At 47.6% G+C, this 18550-nt stretch overlaps 1 protein-coding gene across 2 annotated transcripts in view; it reads right to left on the bottom strand.

Moving 5' to 3' along the window:
• Positions 1-258: 258 nt before the first annotated feature.
• The window catches only part of ANKDD1A (ankyrin repeat and death domain containing 1A), a 37981-nt gene continuing 19689 nt past the window's right edge, over positions 259-18550 (bottom strand). The window contains exons 8-15 of one of the 2 annotated variants that reach the window (XM_037155776.2): positions 18130-18228; positions 15803-15901; positions 10049-10144; positions 8742-8840; positions 7472-7567; positions 5341-5545; positions 2547-2678; positions 259-1517 (exon numbers count right to left, since the gene is read on the bottom strand). In XM_037155776.2, coding sequence (XP_037011671.2) covers positions 1456-1517; positions 2547-2678; positions 5341-5545; positions 7472-7567; positions 8742-8840; positions 10049-10144; positions 15803-15901; positions 18130-18228 — 888 coding nt within the window. In that variant the 3' untranslated portion in view covers positions 259-1455. Of the gene's footprint in view, positions 1518-2546; positions 2679-5340; positions 5546-7471; positions 7568-8741; positions 8841-10048; positions 10148-15802; positions 15902-18129; positions 18229-18550 lie in introns of both variants that reach the window. The other variant, XM_037155775.2, reaches the window with a different exon arrangement.

Below are 18550 nucleotides of genomic sequence, written 5' to 3' on the forward strand. Positions count from 1 at the left end.
GCACCACATGCAAGTGAGCTCGAGTTAGAGAGAGCTTGTAGGCAGGACTTCCAGGTTTCCAGCGCAGACACCCTCTATGTGCTGTGAAACCGTACAGCTTCCAAAGCCACATTTCCCTGGAACCACACGCTCAGATTGGTGTGGCTGACCTGCACAGGACCTGTGCTTGCCTGTCACCTAAAGTGAACCGCCAGACCAGCCTGTGCCATCCCATATGGCTGACACTTGCACGGGTGCCTATTTAAATTTTAAATAATTAAAATTAAATAAAATTTAAAACTCAGTTCCTCAGTCCCACTTGCCACATTTCAAGGGCTCGATAGCCTCAGATAGCTAGCTCATCAGTGGCAAGTCCCAGGGGGTCCAACCTGCAGCTCTTGGACCACATACCGCTCAGAATGCCTGTGAATGTGGCCCAACACAAAAGCATAAATTTACCTAAAACATTATGAGATTTTTTTTTTGTGATTGCATGTCACAATGTGGCCCAAGATAGCTCTTCTTCTTCCAGGGTGGCACAGAGATACCCGAAGGTCAGACCCCCCGCGAGTGCACAGCATTGGTCTGGAACACGCCCATCACCGAGGAACGCTGTGTTGGATAGAGCCACTCCAGAGCGTTCAGGGCCTCGTGTTCAGGGGGGGCTGGAAAAGGGAGAATGAGGACTAAATGCTGGGTGTGATCCTGGACAGGGTCCTGGTCCAGAAAAAGGACATGAGTGGCTCAACTGGCCACGCTTGAATAAGGTCTGAAGAGAAGCTGACAGTATCATGTGTGTTCCCTTCCTGGTTTTGGAAATTATGATCTGGTTACGTAACGAGTTAATGCTCAGGGAAGCTGCACTGTGAAGGGTGTTTGGACGTTCTTCATATTATTTCTGCAACATTTTTGTAAGTCGGAAATGATTTCCAAAAACAGTTGTAAAACTTTAAAAACATCTTAGAACCAGAGGGAAAAAATGAGATTGTGTGCCTCTTGGAACTGTCCTAGTGTACAGACAGACTTGGGGACAGACGCAACTGTGGAGGAAGCAGGGCATTCCTAAAGGCCAGGGAAGGGGTCGAGGGAGGTCCATTTCGTAAGTGATGGATGGAGCCCTTCGCCAGCCCGGGGAGACAGCAATGCTGGGTTTGACGCCTGACCTCGCCACCTGATTAGTTGGCTGTGTAGCCTGAGCCCCTGTCCTCTCTGAAAAGACATCCCTTGCACCTGGTGAGGCTCTGAGATGATGGAGGTGAAAGTGAGCTGAGAGGTGTAAAGGACCATACCTGCGAGAATGGATCGCCAGCAAAACCTGAGACAGGCCCTGCCTGACTATGTGGTTCAGTGAAAGCAGTTGGAGGTTTGTTAACTTGTCAGCAGTGGTTTTCTTTTGAAGCCCTTAAATGGTGCTTGTCTTCTGTTCAGTGGCCCCTACTCTGAGGTCCCAGGCTCCTGAAAATCCAGCCCCTCGGGTCACATGGCTGCACACTTCCTGGGGGTGATTGGGTCAGCGTTTGCTTCCTTCCTGATGTTTTCTGCAAAAGACAAGACTCCTATTGCCTCCTGTTGCCCAAGCTCTGCCTCCCAGGGCTGTTTTTAGGGCTTAATTGGCTGCCAGAATTTGTGTTAAAAGAAGCAGCCACAATACTATTTAACATCTTGGAAAAAGAAAAGTTATGCCCAATTCCTCCACTCTGCAGTGACTGCTTTTCTATCTTGCCCGTGGCAGCTGTGAAATAGCCAGCGTGCCGGCTTTCCTTTTCCCCTCCATTAACTTGCCGTCCATGTTTTTCCTCGTTGCCACACAATTAATGTAGCCTTCATCACCATTGGTGACTGCCTGATACCCATCCTGCGGCTGTCCCATGAACACTATGCCAACAGACATTATGGTGGTTAAGGCTTTGTCGTCCTGAGCGGACCCTGTTTTTCATGAGGGATTAGTACTAGAACCTTTCGTCCCTCTTGCCTGCTGGTTCCGTGGGGTACCTTGCATACAAACCAGGCTTTGGGGATTGACAATTGTTTTCCTTCTTTCTTTTCTTTCACTTATGAGATTCATTTATTTCACTTTTTGTTTGATAGCTAGAATTCAAAAGTTGTGATGGCCTTGAACATTTTGAGATCTGACTGGTTCAACTCATACTGAGCCAGTTCTGGTCCACGTGTCTTAATGTTTGTGAAAAAGAACTTTGCAGGCTTTTCAGCTTTATTCCAAACTGAAAAAAAAATCAAAGTATAGAGGCCAGAAGAGGAAAAGATGGTAGTATCATTGGCTTTGGGCCTATGAATACCATAGGGGTCACCTGGGCCAAGACCCTCTTTGCCTAGACAGGGAAACCAGGACTGGGAGGCACAGTGATTTGTCCAAGGCTCTGCCTGAGTTCCAGAAAGAGGCAGGGCTGGGTCCAGGAGTCTGGGAAGCTCAGAGCCAGCGCCCTGGCCCTGTGGTGTGCATAACCCTTGGAAGGAACTGCTGCATTCCAGTGGGGGCGGGGCCATGCAGCCTGGACCCTGGGGCCCAGCTATGCCCTGAGCAGGAGCTGGGCAGAGGGTGCTCTTACCAGCCAGGTCCCTCCTGCCAATGGCCACAAGGCCCTCGAAGAGCGCTTTGCTGGGGTTCTCACCCACCGTGGCCACGCCATGCAGCCAGATGAGCAGCATCCGATGGCCATGCTCCTGGTAGCTCTTGGTGCCTGAGGACCATGAAGGAGAAGAAAGGGAAAGGGAGAAAGAGCCAGCCTCACCCACTTAGCATGAGCCAGGTCTCAGCACATGTCTACACTGCCCTGTACTGCCTCCTGAACACCAGGCCCTATGAGCTATAGCAGAGTTCAGCCCAGAGCTGGGGACGGAGGTTGGGGGGATGGTCAGAGAAGCCTCAGACGGGGTGGAGGTGGAGGTTTTGTGCTGAGGACCCTTGAACCTCCCCACACCCAGGCTTTCTCCTGAGCACCTGCTACGAATGCTGTTGGTGTCACTTTTAAGAAAGAAATGATTGGCTCTCACTGTGGCACCGTGATGCTCATAACAGCATGCTTCATCTTTGGCTGCTCAGGACAATCTGCCTCGCGTGCTAGTGGCCCTGTTCTACAGACGAGAAGACTGCCCAGTCAGGGACAGAGCTGCCCATGTTCTTTCCCAAAAGTGCCCATCAGGAACACCTGGCAAACTTTAAAAACTGCTGACACCTGGGTCTTTCCCCCACCATCCCCAGAGATTCTGAAAAACTTGGGTCTGGGCGTAGCCGAGGCACTGACTGGGTGTTAATGCTTCCCAGGTGATGCCAACGCACAACCATGTTTGGAAAATAAGTGTTCACACTCTTCAGTGCTGCTGTGGTGTTAACTTGTTATTAAACTCTGTAACTAGGTCTGCTCTCCCAGCTGGGGACACCCACATTCGAGCACAGCAATGGCGGGCACAGTCATGGGGTCTAGGTCCGTCTTTTCACTGTCCTCTGACCTTCTGGCCCTCTGGGTGCCCTCAGCATGCACTTCTTCACGGTGCTGCCCTTGGCATGGCAGTCTCGTTTGACTATTTATTCACTAGCCTTTGCCCTCTGTGTTCATTTATCATCTGTGGAAGTTCTTATCTGTAATAGAGCTTACTTTCAGATGCCTGGCTCTATTCCACTAATTGGTTTGCATATTTTTGTATCAGGGTTCTTTCTATATTAACTATTGGGTTGGCCAAAAAGTCTTTTTCTATTCAATGGCTCTAGCAGCACTTAGTTGTCTTAGCTTCATTTTGAAACAATTCTGTTAAACTGTATTGTGACAGCTGTCATATTAGCACACATTAAAAAAAGCTTATCAGCCCTGGCTGGTGTAGCTCAGTGGATTGAGCGCAGGCCTGTGAACCAAAGTACGGCTGGTTTGATTCCCAGTCAGGGCACACGCTTGGGTTGCAGGCCAGGTCCCCAGTATGGAGTGTGCTAGAGGCAACCACACATTGCTGTTTCACTCTCTCGCTCTCTCCCTCCCTTCCCCAGCTCTCTAAAATAAATAAATAAAAAAATTTTAAAAAGCTTATCAGAATTGGTGAATTTTGGTGCAGCCACTTTAATATTAAAGATGGAAGAAAATCCACAACATTTTCAGCATGTTACGCTTTAATATTGCAGGAAAGGTAAAAATGCAACTGAAACGCAAAAAAAGAGATTAGTCCAGCATATGGAGAAGGTGCTATGATTGATCAAATGTGTCAAAAGTCATTTGTGAAGTTTTTTGTTACTATTGACATTTTGGCCAAATAATTCTTTGCTGTTGCACTGTCTTATGCATTGGAAGATGTTTAGCAGCACCCCTGACCTCTACTTACTAGAGGCCAATAGCTGGAGATGGCCAGCTTACTCAGAATATCCAAATCAATAAAGTTATTGGTGAAAATGAAAAATGTGTCTTTTATTTTTCAAAAAAAAAACTGTAATGGACTTTTTGGGCAACCCTATATTTTAGCTTTATAAACACTTAAGTCTGGTCGGGTTAGACTCTCTTCACTTTTTTCCCCCAAAATATTCAGTATTATATTCTTTCATGTAAACTGCATAATCTTTCAGTCAAGTTTCAAAAACCTCCTATATTCATTTGATTAAAACTGGATCACAGTTTTAATGTAATTTGGGAAAAATCAATCTCTACTTGACACTTTCTAGCTCGGAATACAAAATGTCCTTCCACTTACCGAAGTCTTCTTTCATGGTTTAATTAATTTTTATTTTTTTTACTCATATGTCAGTTATATCTCTTTCTACAAATACACGCTAATGAAAATGTAATCTCTTTAAAAAATACCTCTATATGTTTTGCCCACTTGTTAATGGTACATAGGAATACTATAGTGTTTGTGTATTTTATCAAATATTTAGCCATTTCATTGAGTTATTTTATTTTAAGAGTTTTTCAGCTGCTTCTTCTGGACTTCCTGTGTAGATAATTACAGCATCTGAAATTAATAAATCTCTCTCTTCCTTTCCAATATTTGCTCTCATTTCTAATTCTGTTTCATGCCTTAGTACCAAGGCCAAAATTTCCAAATCGATATTAAGTAATAGTAGCAATGGAAGCCCCCCTTTTTACAGGGAGTGCCTTTAGTTTCCTGTATGAATGAGAGTGATCAGCTCTGGCTGATTCATGAAGAAGGTGAAGTTCACAGTTCAGCGGGGAGGGAAAGGCAGAAGGCACAGCCTGTGCAAAGGCCTGGAGGAGTGAAAAAACATGCAGTGGCCTGGAAACAGCATGTGGCTTCATGTGGCTGGACTGTGGGTTGCACAGAAGCACAGAAAACTGAACACGCCCCAAGCACCCCTACCCCTCCACCTGCTGGCTGCTCTGAGCTGCCGAGGCAAGGCAGTACCTGTCCACTGTTGCTCGATGGCGTGGACGTGGGCCTCAGTGAACTCCCAGCAATATGCGAGCTTCTTCCACTCCTGCGGCCGCAGGTACCTGGAGGCCAGTCGCCACAGCACAGAGCGAAGCTGCTGCGTTTCCTGCCGATGGTCCTGCTTAAAGGTCAGACTCTTCCCAGAGGGATCACTGGGGTCCCTGAGTGAGAGGTGGTCCTGCAGGGCAGATCCCAAAAGTAGCAATCTTGGGGAAACCTCTGCCAGGCTCTCCCCAATGATCCTGGACTGGGTGTCATTACCAGCCCGGGGCTTAGTGTCTGCTACTCTGGTTTCTGCCTCAATGCCTTGCCTTGACCTCTGGACTCCAAGCTGCTCACGCTGTTCTTCCATTCGGAATTCCTTTCCTCACCTCTCTGTCCCCCAACTCCACTGCCACAGTCAAAAGACCCCCCAAATGCCACCTCTTTCAGGAAGGCTTCCCAATTCTTCTCTTTTCCCTGTGTTTTTATGTAGCCCGGGTGTCAGTAGAGTGACTCAGCAGTTGTAGCTAAAACCAAGCAAGCCAAGAACCAGGCACTGGACTTGCCAAATCCCAACAACTACTAAAGGGTAGGACTATGGAATTTCTTTTCTGCAAAGCAGGTGATAAAATGAGAGTTACAAAGGAATTATGTTATGACATCAACCGTGCCCACAAAAGCCCCAGGAAGCCCCTCTATAGAAAGTGGATGCAGCATTCTGGTTGTTAAAAAGCTCACGGTGAGAAAAATCACCCCGGTGTCTGCCTGTTACTGCTCAGGTATCTGGCCAGTCACCTGTGAGGTGATGACTCACACGTGAGCTTGACTCTCACTTGGGGAGGTAAAGACCAGTTCCTAAGAGCTGTGTGCTCGGCTGCATCTGTGCATTGGACTCGGCCAGGAGCTTTAAGAACCACTGAAGCTTGATCGCCAGGCCAGAGATTCTTGAATTGGCCTGAGAGTAGGGAGGGGGAGTTTGTGATTCTAACTGCACCTCTGTCCTAGTTGAGAACCTTTAAAGAGCGAGGTGGTTTAGAATTAAGCACAGGAATGCATCATTTCACCAAACCTTTGGTATGAATATCTTGGTGTTACATTAAGGGGTCATCTATTGTAAAGAGGTTGTAATGTGTATGAGAATCTTGCATGTCAGTGAAAGAGAATATCCCATGATGCCTATCGAAATTGGTTATCCACCAACTGATTTTAGGAGATTTTTTTATTTTAGAAGTGTTAGAGAAGTTCACTAAATTTACAAACAATATTGGAATGTTTAGGATGTTCGAAATTCACTTTATTTATAGGTTTAATTAACCACATTTACCAGAATAATTTTAAAATTTAGGACGCATGTGAAGTACTTAAAAAAGAAAATCTATTAAATTTATTCATTCAGTTTAAAATGTTTATGGCAGTTTAATTAACTAAATTTACACATGGGACCAATTTAATCAAAAGCCTTCTTTTAACATGACCACTTCTTTTAATTTACTAGGTTGTATAAATAGAATAATAAGACTTATAAAATTAATTTAAAAGTTTAAGAAAAGTTAGCTTTTAAATTTGTAATAAATTTAAAAATTTTTAAATTAGTATTAATTTTTAAAACTGAAGTAAATGTAAAAAAATTTTTTCTGTGTATAAAAACAACCCTCAAAGACCCCCAAAACTCCCTACCCCGCCCGAATTTGCTCACCGCTAGAACAGCAAACACACGGCCTTACACCAGCCACTTTTCCCTCCCAGTTCCAAGGCAGAGTCACTAATCACTCCCAGCACACTTCCCTTCTGGGCCCTGAAAGTCCCCGGAATACAACGCTCCCAGCAGTAATTCCACTGGTGAGGGCAGTGAACTGGTACCAGCTGGCCATCTCTTTTTCTCCACATATGCCTGTAGTCATGCATCAACCAGGGGTAATAGCAGTGTCCACAGATCTCTCCACACAGGGGTGGACCTCAGTCAGGCTTGTTTTGGTGTGGTTTGGATGCCCCCCCTTCTCCAGACCCTTCCTAGCAACCCCCGTGGAACCCAAGGAGCCCCTGAGCCGGTCAAAGCCAACTCCACCTGGAGCCAAGGTTGCTGCCTTTTTTACAAGACCAAGCACAAGGAGGGTCTCAGTACCTTCTCCCACTTGTAGAGGCGGTCGGCTTTTATGATCATGTCCACCAGGACGACGTGGTTGCTGCGGGCGGCCACCGCCAGAGCGGTTTTCCCCTGCTGCAAGTGAGAAGCAGGAAGGGAAGCTGGAATTTCCACCAGAGAGGTGTAAAGGAGCCTCTAGCAGCAACTACCGACACGGCTGCCCAGAGAAAGCAATTTCCAGTCATCTACACCAGAGTAGAAAGGCTTTCTGGTCTTGATGAGGGAGGTGGAAAAGTCACAGGTAGAATAAGGCAATAATAGTAATTCCAGCCCTGGCTGGTGTGGCTCAGTGGATTGAGTGCTGGCCTGTGAACCAAAGGGTCACAGGTTCAATTCCCAAATTAGGGTTGCGAGCCAAGTCTCCAGTAGGGGGCGAGTGAGAGGCAGCCACACATTGATGTTTCCCTCTTTCTCCCTTTCCCTCTAAAAATAAATAAAATCTTTAAAAAAAAAGTAATTCCAGCCACCACCTCCTGTGTTCTTTAGAATTCGTGAAGCCTTACTGTTTATGAAACAGCCTGCATGACTCTTCAACATCACCTGTGAAACAGGTGTTCCCAGCCCCATTTCTCAGATGAAACCAGAGCTCAGAGACTAGGCTTGGGTTCATGGTGCTGCGTCTGCCCACCTCTCCCCAGGCTCCCAGCCCTTTCATCCAGACCTTCTGCTCAGTGCTGACTCAACCAATCCCAGGGATCTCTGTGAAGATGGGAGGCTCCGCCGCCAAGGTTGGGCCAGCTGCCCTGGGGCCCGGCTCAAAGCAGGGAGCCCCTCCCAGCTCCAGCCTCAGAGCCTGCTCCTGCCCCTGACCCTCCCCACACCACCCCAAGGGCTGGCCAAGCTGGGCCACATCTGCAAACACCCTTCCCCTCACAAGCCTCATACTAAACCTTCACTCTTCTCAGACCTCCAGCCAGAGGTCATCATGCCGGAGGCACCGCGTGCTGGGCAGCTTTCCCCTCCCCAAATGACCCAGGTGCTCCAAGTCTGATGGAGCCATGAAACAGAAGACACCCATATCAGAGCCCTAGACCAGGAAAGGCGGGGCCAAGTGCTGAGGGCACTCAGAGGAGGCAGGGGAAAGCGGTAGAGGAGTAGGAAGGCTTCCTGGAGGAGGCTGCGTACGAGGCGGTACACAATATAGGGGGGGCCTTGAACACTCTGAGATCAGGCAGCACTGGCAGCAGGGTCTCTGGCAAGGAGGGGGCCGTGAAAGCTTAACAGGGCGTCTGGTCGTGAGCAGAGGTACCTTATCTCTCAGGTTTAAGTTGACCCCCGCAACCAGGAGCATCTCTGCTATGTCCTGCCAGGCGTGCTCCGCGGCGAGGTGGAGGGGCGTCTGCTGCCTCTGGGAAAGAAGCCAAGGGGACAGGGAGACAGAAGAGCGTGTAGAAGCAGCCTGCGGCTTCACGCCAGGACAGGAGCAAAGTGCCTGCACTCCCAGCGGGGCCCTAACAAAGCTTCTCCAAGACGTCACGAGGGAGGGTGGACTGGGTCTAATTCTAAACAGGAAAGTTGGTAAAAAAATAAAAAAGGACAAAGAAACACTACTCACTAGCCCACCTAAGTCAAACTCTGTAACAACATTTCTTCTAGTCTTTTTTTTTAATGCAGAATGTTCTTTGTTAGTTCTGGTTTTACATATTTGTACATATATATACCTTTTACACCTATTTTTCTACCTAACATAACACTTTATACACATCGTAAATGTTGATTAACAACATTTTTAATAGCCCCATGATAGTCTATGTCAGTACTGTAACTTACCTAACCATTTCTCTATTATTAAGCAGTGGGGCCATTTTCAAACTGAAGACTGATGACCAATGCCGCAGTGAATATCTAGGGGCATGAGCTTACTGTATTTCTTGAAGCTCAATTCTCGGACGTGAGAAAACCGGCTGTTTTAACAGTACACACTATCTCCTGCCAAACCACTTCCCGCTGAGGGAGGCTGCTGCGCAGGCACCGAGGACCACAGGGTTAGGAGGTGGGTTGTGGGGACGAGGGTTTCTCTGGTTATTGCACAAGACTGCCCCAGGCACCCCTGCCCTGGAATTCCCCACAAGGGGGGAAAACCAATGAAAGGAAAAGGTTGAAGAGAGGAAGGTGTTGACTGCAGTGTTATATGTTTCCTGGCAAAAACTAGGAAATAGTCAGAATGTTCAAAACAGGGGAATGGTGAATAAAGATGACGCTACCAGCCCTGGCTGGTGTAGCTCAGCGGATTGAGTGTGGGCCTTCGAACTAAAGGATCTAGGTTCAATTCCCAGTCAGGGCACGTGCCTGGGTTGCAGGCCAGTTCCCAGCAGGGGACACATGAGAGGCAACAATACATTGATATCTTTCCCTCTATTCTTCCTTTCCCCTCTAAAGATAAATAAATAAAAATCTTTAAAAAATAGATGACACTACCTTCAACAAATATTCAAACAGCTTTTTACAACCTACAGAAGCAATTCCTCAGCTCTGGGTCATGCTGGTAGATGGCCGCCAGCCCCAGCGGGTGCCCAGAGGCTCCATGGGGACCAGGCGGTTTCTGCCGCCACTTACATTGTCGGTGGCATCCAAGTCACTGCCGGCATCGATGAGGAGCTGAACCAGGGCAGGGAAGTTGTGCCTCACGGCAAGGTGCATTGGCGAGGCTCCCTGCTGCGGGGTGGGGGAGACAGGGATCAATGGCTGGGTCCCTCCCTGCCACAGGAGGGTGCTGGGCATTAACAGTGCTTCTAGGTTTGGTGGGTGTCCTGAGGCATTTACAGCCCCAAAGCCTGAATCCCTGGGGTCCAAACACTGAACCTCAAGGTGGGTGGGGATCTGAAGACCCAAGTTTGAGACTTTTCTATGCCAGGAACTCACTGTGTGACTTTGGGCAAGTCATTTCCCTTCTCTGCTACACTCCACCTGGCAAGTGCTAAGGTCCCTTCTAGCAACAACACCTTAATGTTCTCTGATATTTTATTTAACCCACACACGAACCTAGAAAGCATATAGAGATGGTATTCTTATTAGTACTTTTACCTTACACACGGAAACACTGAGCTTCAGAAAACTTATGCAGCTTGCCAAAGGACACAGCTAATAGAGACCTTGTGCTATTGAACTTCCTGCCCACAGCACCTGGGTAGATGCCTGATACCTATTTATATATGAAAGAAATGAAAGAGAGAGCCAGCCGTGATCTCACTCCAAGGCTGGAAGACTCCCTCTGCTATGGTCCCCTGTGACCGCTGACTGCATGACAAAAGGGAGAGTCTGCCACAGTGTCCCCTTTTCTAGGTGATACCATGACACACTTACGGTGCAACAGTACAAAGCCAGTAAAATTGGTAGTATAGATCTATACTGCTGTGGAAAAACACCATCACACAGCGAGTACAGAAAGGTTACAAAACAGGACACATACACACACCCACAGCAAGAATGCCCACTATTGCCATTACTAGCTTAAGACAGGGAAGAAAGGTTTATAAATATTGGAAAAGAAGATTTTAATTATACCATTATCTGTAGGCAGTGTGGTTGTTTTAACATAGACTAGTTAAAATAGTTAAAATCCACTTCCATAAAAAAGCTCCAGCAGAATTAATTTTAAAAATCATATAGCAGATAAAAACACCTACGTAATCGTAATAAATGCAGCCTTCTAGGGGTGGTGGGGGTAAGAAGGGAGGCTCTGAATACGTGGGGGCAGGGCACACATGCGAGATCTCTACCTTCTGCTCAGTTTTGCTATGAACCTGAAACTGCTCTGGAAGTAAAGTCTATTTAAAAAAATCCCGACGAGGCGGCTGGATCAGGGCCAACGGAAAGGGTCAGAGCTGAAACAGTTTGAGCAACAAAAGTAAGTAATACTGGATTGTAATGCAGAGTATGGAATAAATATAAGTCCATGCCGATGTAAGTAAATGATCGATTGAATAAATAAGTAAACGGAGGTGAATAAACAAATCCCGCACTCGGAAGAATCCCAAATAATTTATGTAGCTCTGTTGCCCTCAAGGGGGTGGAGCATAAAACTCCCCATTCCTTCCATGTGGACTTCCCGTGGCGACTTCCTTTCAAAAACCGCAGTGTGGGACGGGGACAAAGAGAAACCTCGTAACAGAGACACCCGACAAACACTCCCTCAGCCGGCGATCAGGGCCGGCAGCAGCAGTGACGCCCGCATCGACAGCACCTGCCCTCGCCTGTTGTGACGCACAGGAGTCCTCGCCTCGGTGCTCTTCCTCTTAAAAACCCGTCACCTCGTGTAATCACGAGGAAGGAGAGCATCAGACAGGCCCCGGTTGGCAGGCAGTGGACAAAATACCTAAGTGCTACTCAAAACGGTCCAGTCGGAGAGACGTGCACAGCCAAGAGGAGCCCCAGGAGACAGGACGATTGAACGGAACGTGCTGTCCTGCCTGGGGTCCCGGAACAGAAAACGACAATAAGCAGAAACTAAGGAATCTGAAAAAAGTATGATCTGCATTCATGACAACGTGTTGGCATTGGTTCATTAATTGTAACAAACACGCGGTACTAATGTCAGGTGCTACTAATAGGGGGGCTGGATGTGGGACATGAGAACTCTCTGCACTACCTCTGCAACTTCTAGGTAAAACTAAATATATTCTAATATAAAAAGTTTATTAACAACTGCAGAACTATGCTCTGGCTGCTATGGCTCAGTGGGTTGGGAATTGTCCCACAAGGTGAAATATTGCTCGTCCCCCAGTCAGGGCACAAGCCTGCATTTGGGTTTGGCCCTCCGGTTGAGGGAGGGACATTCAAGAGGCAGCCAATTGACATTTCTTGCACATCAGTGTTTTCTCCCACTCTCTGTCCCTCCCTTCCCCCGCTCTAAAAATAAATGAATAAATACAATCTTTTTTTTTTAAAAACTGAAAAACAGTGAGAACAGTATGGGAAGAAAAGGTGGGGAGACCCACACGAACACGGACGACTGATTCTGACAGAGGCAAGAAAGCAGTTCAGGGGAGGGAGGTTAGACGGCCATTTCGACAAGCAGGGCTGGAGCGGTGGGCCTTCTGCGGGCAAAATAAGTAAACAAATAGAGAAATAAGAGCTTCCTTTGACCGAAACCTCACACCTCACACAAAATGAACTCAAAATAGACTACTGACTCAAATGTAAAACTCTAAAACTTTTAGACAAAAACATAGAAGGAAAACTTCAGGATCCAAGACTACGCAGGGTTCTGAGAGTTGACACCAAAAATATGACCCAGGGAAGGGAAATATGGATGAAGTAGACCTCATCGAATTAAAAATGTTTTCCTCTGCTAAAGATCCTGTTCAGAAGAGGAAAAGACAAGCTACAGATCAAGAGAAAATATTTGCAAATCCCATAGTTTATGAAGGCTAGTTCTAGAACATATAATGAACTCCTAAAACTCTACAGTAAAGAAAAATTAGAAAACGGGCAAAGACGTGACCAGACGTCTCACTGAAGGGGACACTCACATGTCAAACAAGCACATGAGAAAATGCTCAACACCGTCAGCCATTAGGGAAGGTGCAGGTGAGGCCACAATGAGGTGGCACCACACACCCGTCAGAATGATTAAAATTGAAAAACAAAACAAAACAGCGAGAACATGTTGGCAAGGACGTGGAGAAACTGGGTCCCTCAGACATCGCTGGTGGGAATGTGCAATGGTGCAGCCTCCCTGCACACACAGTTACGGGTTGTCTGTTAAACTAAGCGTGTATTACCATAGGACCCAGTAAGTACATTCTTGGCCTTTATCCCAGAGAAGTGAGAACTCATGTTCATACAAAAACCCATACGTGGTTGTTCATGGTGGGCGTATCCACAATAGTCCAAAACTGAAAACAACATAGATGTCCTTCAGCAGGCGCCTACGAATCATTACAAAATAGAGAATAACCCAAGGGAAAAATGGTCAAAGGGTAGGAACAGACATTGGATGGAAAAGGGAAGGCAGATGACTCTTACGAGGAATGAAAATTAATACTACAGAGAGACGGAATCCTTCACTCATCAGATTGGCACAGATTCAGAGGTTTTGCCTGATGTGTTGACAAAGCCGTGGGGAGACAGGCACCACCTTATACTGCTGGCGTGAGTGTAAACTGACACAGTCAGTGGTGATACAGTCTGTGTGATACAGTCTGTGCGATACAGTGAGCAACACACACAGGAAGTGCGAGTGTACGTGCCACTTGACCCAGTACATCGACCTCCAGGCATTTATTCTGTAGATTTGCGCCCACAGACATGGGAGGTTCTATGCACAGGTTTTTGTGGCGGTATCGTTTGTAATAGGGGAAGACTAGAATCCACCTTTACAGAGGAAACAATTTAATAAATTGTGGTCCGTTCATGCAATGGAATACTATGCAGCTATAACAAAGGATGAGGGTGTGTTTTAAAATATATACTTATATGGGAAGATCTTAAAGATGTAGCTATGATAAAACAGCAAGATACACATTCTCCAATAAAAGGTACCAGGGCTTCCTGGAGAAATGGCTGATTCTAGGACTGGGACAGGAAATGACATAGGCTAAGTCTGGAGCACCTTATAGTGACAGAAAGTCACAAAGCTGACCAGGACGTGCAGTCATCCATTGCTGCCGGGAGTGTGAAATTGTACAGCCACTGTGAAAGGCAGTTTGGCAGTTTCTTACAAAACTAAACATACACTTAAGCAGTCATGTTCCTTGGTATTTATCCAAAGGAGTTCAAAATTTATGCCACATAAAAACCCACACATGGATGTTTATAGCAGCCTTATTCATAATTACCAAAACTTGGAAATGACTAAGATGTCCTTCAGCAAGTGAATGAATAAATAAAGCATGGTACATCCAGACAATGAAATATTACTCAGTACTAAAAAGAAATGAGGTGCCAAGCCATGAAAAGACATGGAGAAACTATAACTGCATATTACTTAGCAAATATTGCATGAACCCACCCAAGTGACATTCTGGAAAAGGCAAAACAATGGAGACAGCGAAAAGATCAGGGGTGGCCAGAGGTCGGGCAGTGGAAGTGGGGGACGAATAGAGCGCGGAATAATTTTAGGGCAGTGAAAACATTCTGTGTGGTAGGATAATGGTGGGTGTATGTCATCGTATATTTATCCAAACCCATAGAATGTACAACACTGAGAGTGAACCCCGGTGTAAACTATGGACTTTTTTCTTAGTTGGGAGAAAAGGTAAAACTTAATATACAATGTTGGCGCGCAGGTCAGGAAAGGCAGCCCACACTCTGCCATGGCCCTGCTTGCTGGCACAAGACTTACAGGACGTGATTCAGTGTATATAGCAGAAGCTGGAAATATGTTCACATTGACCTCAAATTCCCTCTTCTGTTTGGAGAAGTCATGTATAATGCAAAAGAAATAAAAAGTTATGCCATGAAGGTGTTCATTAAATCAATGTTTATAGTGGCTCAGTCAGAACTACCTTAAATATCGAACAGAGAAGGGTCTGTTACATATGATGTGGACACTGAGGCCCACAAGGCATGGTCAGCACCTAAAAAATGTCCACCAGGAAAACTACGCAGCCACACTGGGTGCCCGGGCTGGGTGGACTCGACTGGACTGGACTGGTATCCTGATGGGGAAAAATAAAAAGGCACCCTCCTCCCAGAATTCTGCCTTAGCCTGGACTTATTCTGTGCTACTGTGCATATGAGGAGAACCAGAGAGAGAATAAAGAAAAGTTACTGCTTTACTAGGGTGTCAGGATTAAGGACGCCTTTTTCCTCTATATTCCAATGAATTGTGGTTTTACAATAATTTTTAATGGAGTATTTATTTCAGATATACAAAATGACCTCTTTCTAATTTAAGCAACCAATACTTCCTCATTTAAGCAATGGGAATAATAACAGTACCTATAGATAGGAAACAGAGGCACAGGAGGGTCAAAGCTGCTTGCCCAAGGTCATTCGGTTTGTGAGTGGCAGAGCAGGCCTCAAAGCCAGGTCGTCTGACACCAAAGCCCACGTCTTAGCTGCAAGGTTATATTGTTGCCTATGCTATGCTGCATGTTCTGCAACATAACAGGAAAAAGGGAACAACCAAGAGACTAAATCTGTAAGAAGATCATTACTAAGATCCAATGGTTAAATGAGAGGAGAGCACGAGCAGATATTTCGCTGGGAAGGAAATGCAAGCTGCCTTCAGTCCCATTCCACTGGGATCTTATTTGACTCTCCTACGGGCTGCCAGCTGCCCCGGCCCAGACCCCAACCCCAATCAATGAGGTTACGGAAGAGTTTGCAGGAGGGACTCCGTTCCGTCCAGGCCCCCACACTTACACGATCGGGCACGTTGGTGCAGGCCCCTGAGTGGATGAGCGCCCGGACCACGTCCTCAGAGCCACTGAGGGCTGCGTAGTGGAGGCAGCTCTGCTCTTTCTAGAGGAAAACAGAAATCGGTGCACCTTCCTAAGCACCCCACAGAGGGGCTTACTGGAATTCATTACACCCCCACCCACCACCCACCCCGGGTTTATTACCCCCCTTAAACTCTGACGCTAAGTTAATCAGTGACTTGCCCAGGCCTGGTGACCGGTGACAGGGGCTCACTATGAGCTCAGCCTTTCCCTGCCTCCTGTCACAGACTGCAGAGCACAGGTCAAAGCCTGCACAGTTCCTTAGCTGGTAAAGACTCGCAGAGCATGGACTTTGAAGAGCCGGTTTTCAAAGACGGGGACAAGCAAAATTTGCCAGCACAGGGCAAAGCCCACACAGCACATGCTGCCTGGCTGGCACTGGTCAGGCTGTCTCAGCTCATCCCTGGCAGGGCCAGGCGAGGCCTTCTTCCCAGACGGGCCTTCTACGTGCCCACCTCCACTCAGAGCCCACTCCTGGCCCAACGAGGATCTCACATAAGATACATCTGCTCGCTGCCAGGCAGGCCTCACCAAGTGACCAACTGTCCCAGCTTGCCAACATGGGGGCAAACCAGGACCAGTTGTCACCCTCACAAAGTCCTGTCTGAGTGCACAGGTGGCTGGGAACCAGTCCACTTCCCCATGGGAAGTACAGTCACTCTAGGGGTGCCCCTCCTCGGGGACCCTGCTGCACGGCACTTCAAGGGGTGGGAATTTGGAGGCGGAATGTGGCCCTTGCCAGAGACCTCAAGCCAAGGCTAGAGCACAAGGCCCAGTGAAGTGGGCAGCTCCCACCCCACCAGTGACCACCGTGGGCTGGACGTGACCACCGTGGGCTGGACGCAGCCTCCCTGTCTCTAAGTTCCTGTGCTTCCTCCGCTACAGAACCTGCCCAGGACAGAGACTGTGCTGGGGGCAGAGAAAGGGCCTCGCTGCCCAAAGAGCAGTCCCAGAGGGACACAGCTGGCGACCTGAGGCAGCTACTTTCCCCTCTGGGCCTCGGTGTCCCCCAACCCCCACGCCCCACAGCTAGTGGCTCCCATAGCTTCTAAGGGAGTTCTGTAAAGTAAGTGTTTTGTGGCTCGTAAAGCATTATTCACACTTAGGGCGGTTTAATTCCAATATTATTAAATTTACATTTTCCATTTTGTTATTTATTTTCCATATGTCTCCTATCTTTTTTTTCTGTTTCTCCTTGACTGTTTTCATGTCAAATAAATATTTGTAGCCCTGGCTGGTATAGCGCAGTGGATTGAGTGCAGGCCTGCAAACCAAAGGATCGCGGTTCGATTCCCAGTCAGGGCACATGCCTGGGTTGCAGGCCAAGTGCCAACAGGGGACGCATGAGAGGCAACCATACATTGATATTTCTCTCCCTCTCTCCTTCCCTTCCCCTCTAAAGATAAACAAACAAAGTGTTTAAAATAATAATAATACCTATTAAAAATATTTGTAGCCTACCCTTTTAATTCCTCTGCTTTTTAACTTTTTTGCTATTATTTATTTTTGCTTTATTATTAAAATTTGGAACAAATAAAGAATTTCAGACCCTGGAGCATTTAACCAGCCAAAAAGTCTATTTGTCAGTGATCTAAAAATAAATAAATAAATAAAACCTCAACAACACCAACTCTCAAAGTAAAGGCCACGGCCCTCCTTTTAGGACGCAGGGAACGTTTCTGAGGGCGGCTGACTTAGGGAGCGCAGTAATGAGGAAGAGCAGGGGCCTGCCCCAGAGTCACACCCGGCCTCCTGTTGAGGACGCCCAGTGGGTGGGCCACAGCCTCCTCTCAGACTCGGCTTTGCTTCTGCCCAGCTTGTGACCTGGGAGAGTCACTGACCCTCTGTAAGCTGCCTCTTCCTCACCTGCAAAACAGTGGACGCTTTTAAGGCGCTCGGTGAACTGTCCAGTGCCTGCAAATAGAGAACTGCAACAGGGAGCCGCAAACAGGTGTTGAGCTCCTATTATGTCCCTGACACTGTGCCCCTGACCCTTAGGTTTAATCCTCACACCAGTGTAAACAAGTGTATATCATCCCATTTTATAGTTGGAAAAAGAGGCTCAGAGTGGTTAAGTCACTTGCCCAGATCACAATAGCTCAGCAGTGGCAAGGCCAAGACCAGAACCTGGGCCTACTGCCACATGGCCTCTGTGCACACGATGTTCAGAAATCACTGTGGCTGTCACTGTTGACACGGTCACAGCTCAGCAGCCCAGGGCAGACGTGGGTCGTGGGGAGGCCCGGCTACCTGGGTGAGGGCATTCACGCTGCTCCCGGCCCCCAGGAGCAGCTGCACACAGTCAGGGTGGACTCCTTCAACGGCCACGTGCAGGGCGGTCAGACCTTCCTGGAAGACACAGGAGCGGTATGAGGACGGCAGGAGGCTGAGGCCAGACCCTGGGACGCCCTCACGCCAGGCTCCAGGGCCCTTTGAGCCCTGCTCTGTCCAGCTACTGGGGACAGTGACCGGGTTATCTGCGGTTCCCTGAGTCCCACACCTTTGAGGGGCACGTGGTACATTCACGCCCTCCTCCGCCCCTGCTCCCATTCTGCTCACCCTCTAAGCCGCCTCACACTGCTCTGTCCGTCCCCTCCTACTCCAGGAAGCCATCCCTGACCATCCTGGCCATGGCAACCTGCCTTCTTTGAGCACACACGCTGTGCGTACT

Source organism: Artibeus jamaicensis, unplaced genomic scaffold (assembly GCF_021234435.1).
Source record: "Artibeus jamaicensis isolate MK-2021 breed Jamaican fruit bat unplaced genomic scaffold, CSHL_Jam_final contig_548, whole genome shotgun sequence".
NCBI lineage: Eukaryota > Metazoa > Chordata > Mammalia > Chiroptera > Phyllostomidae > Artibeus > Artibeus jamaicensis.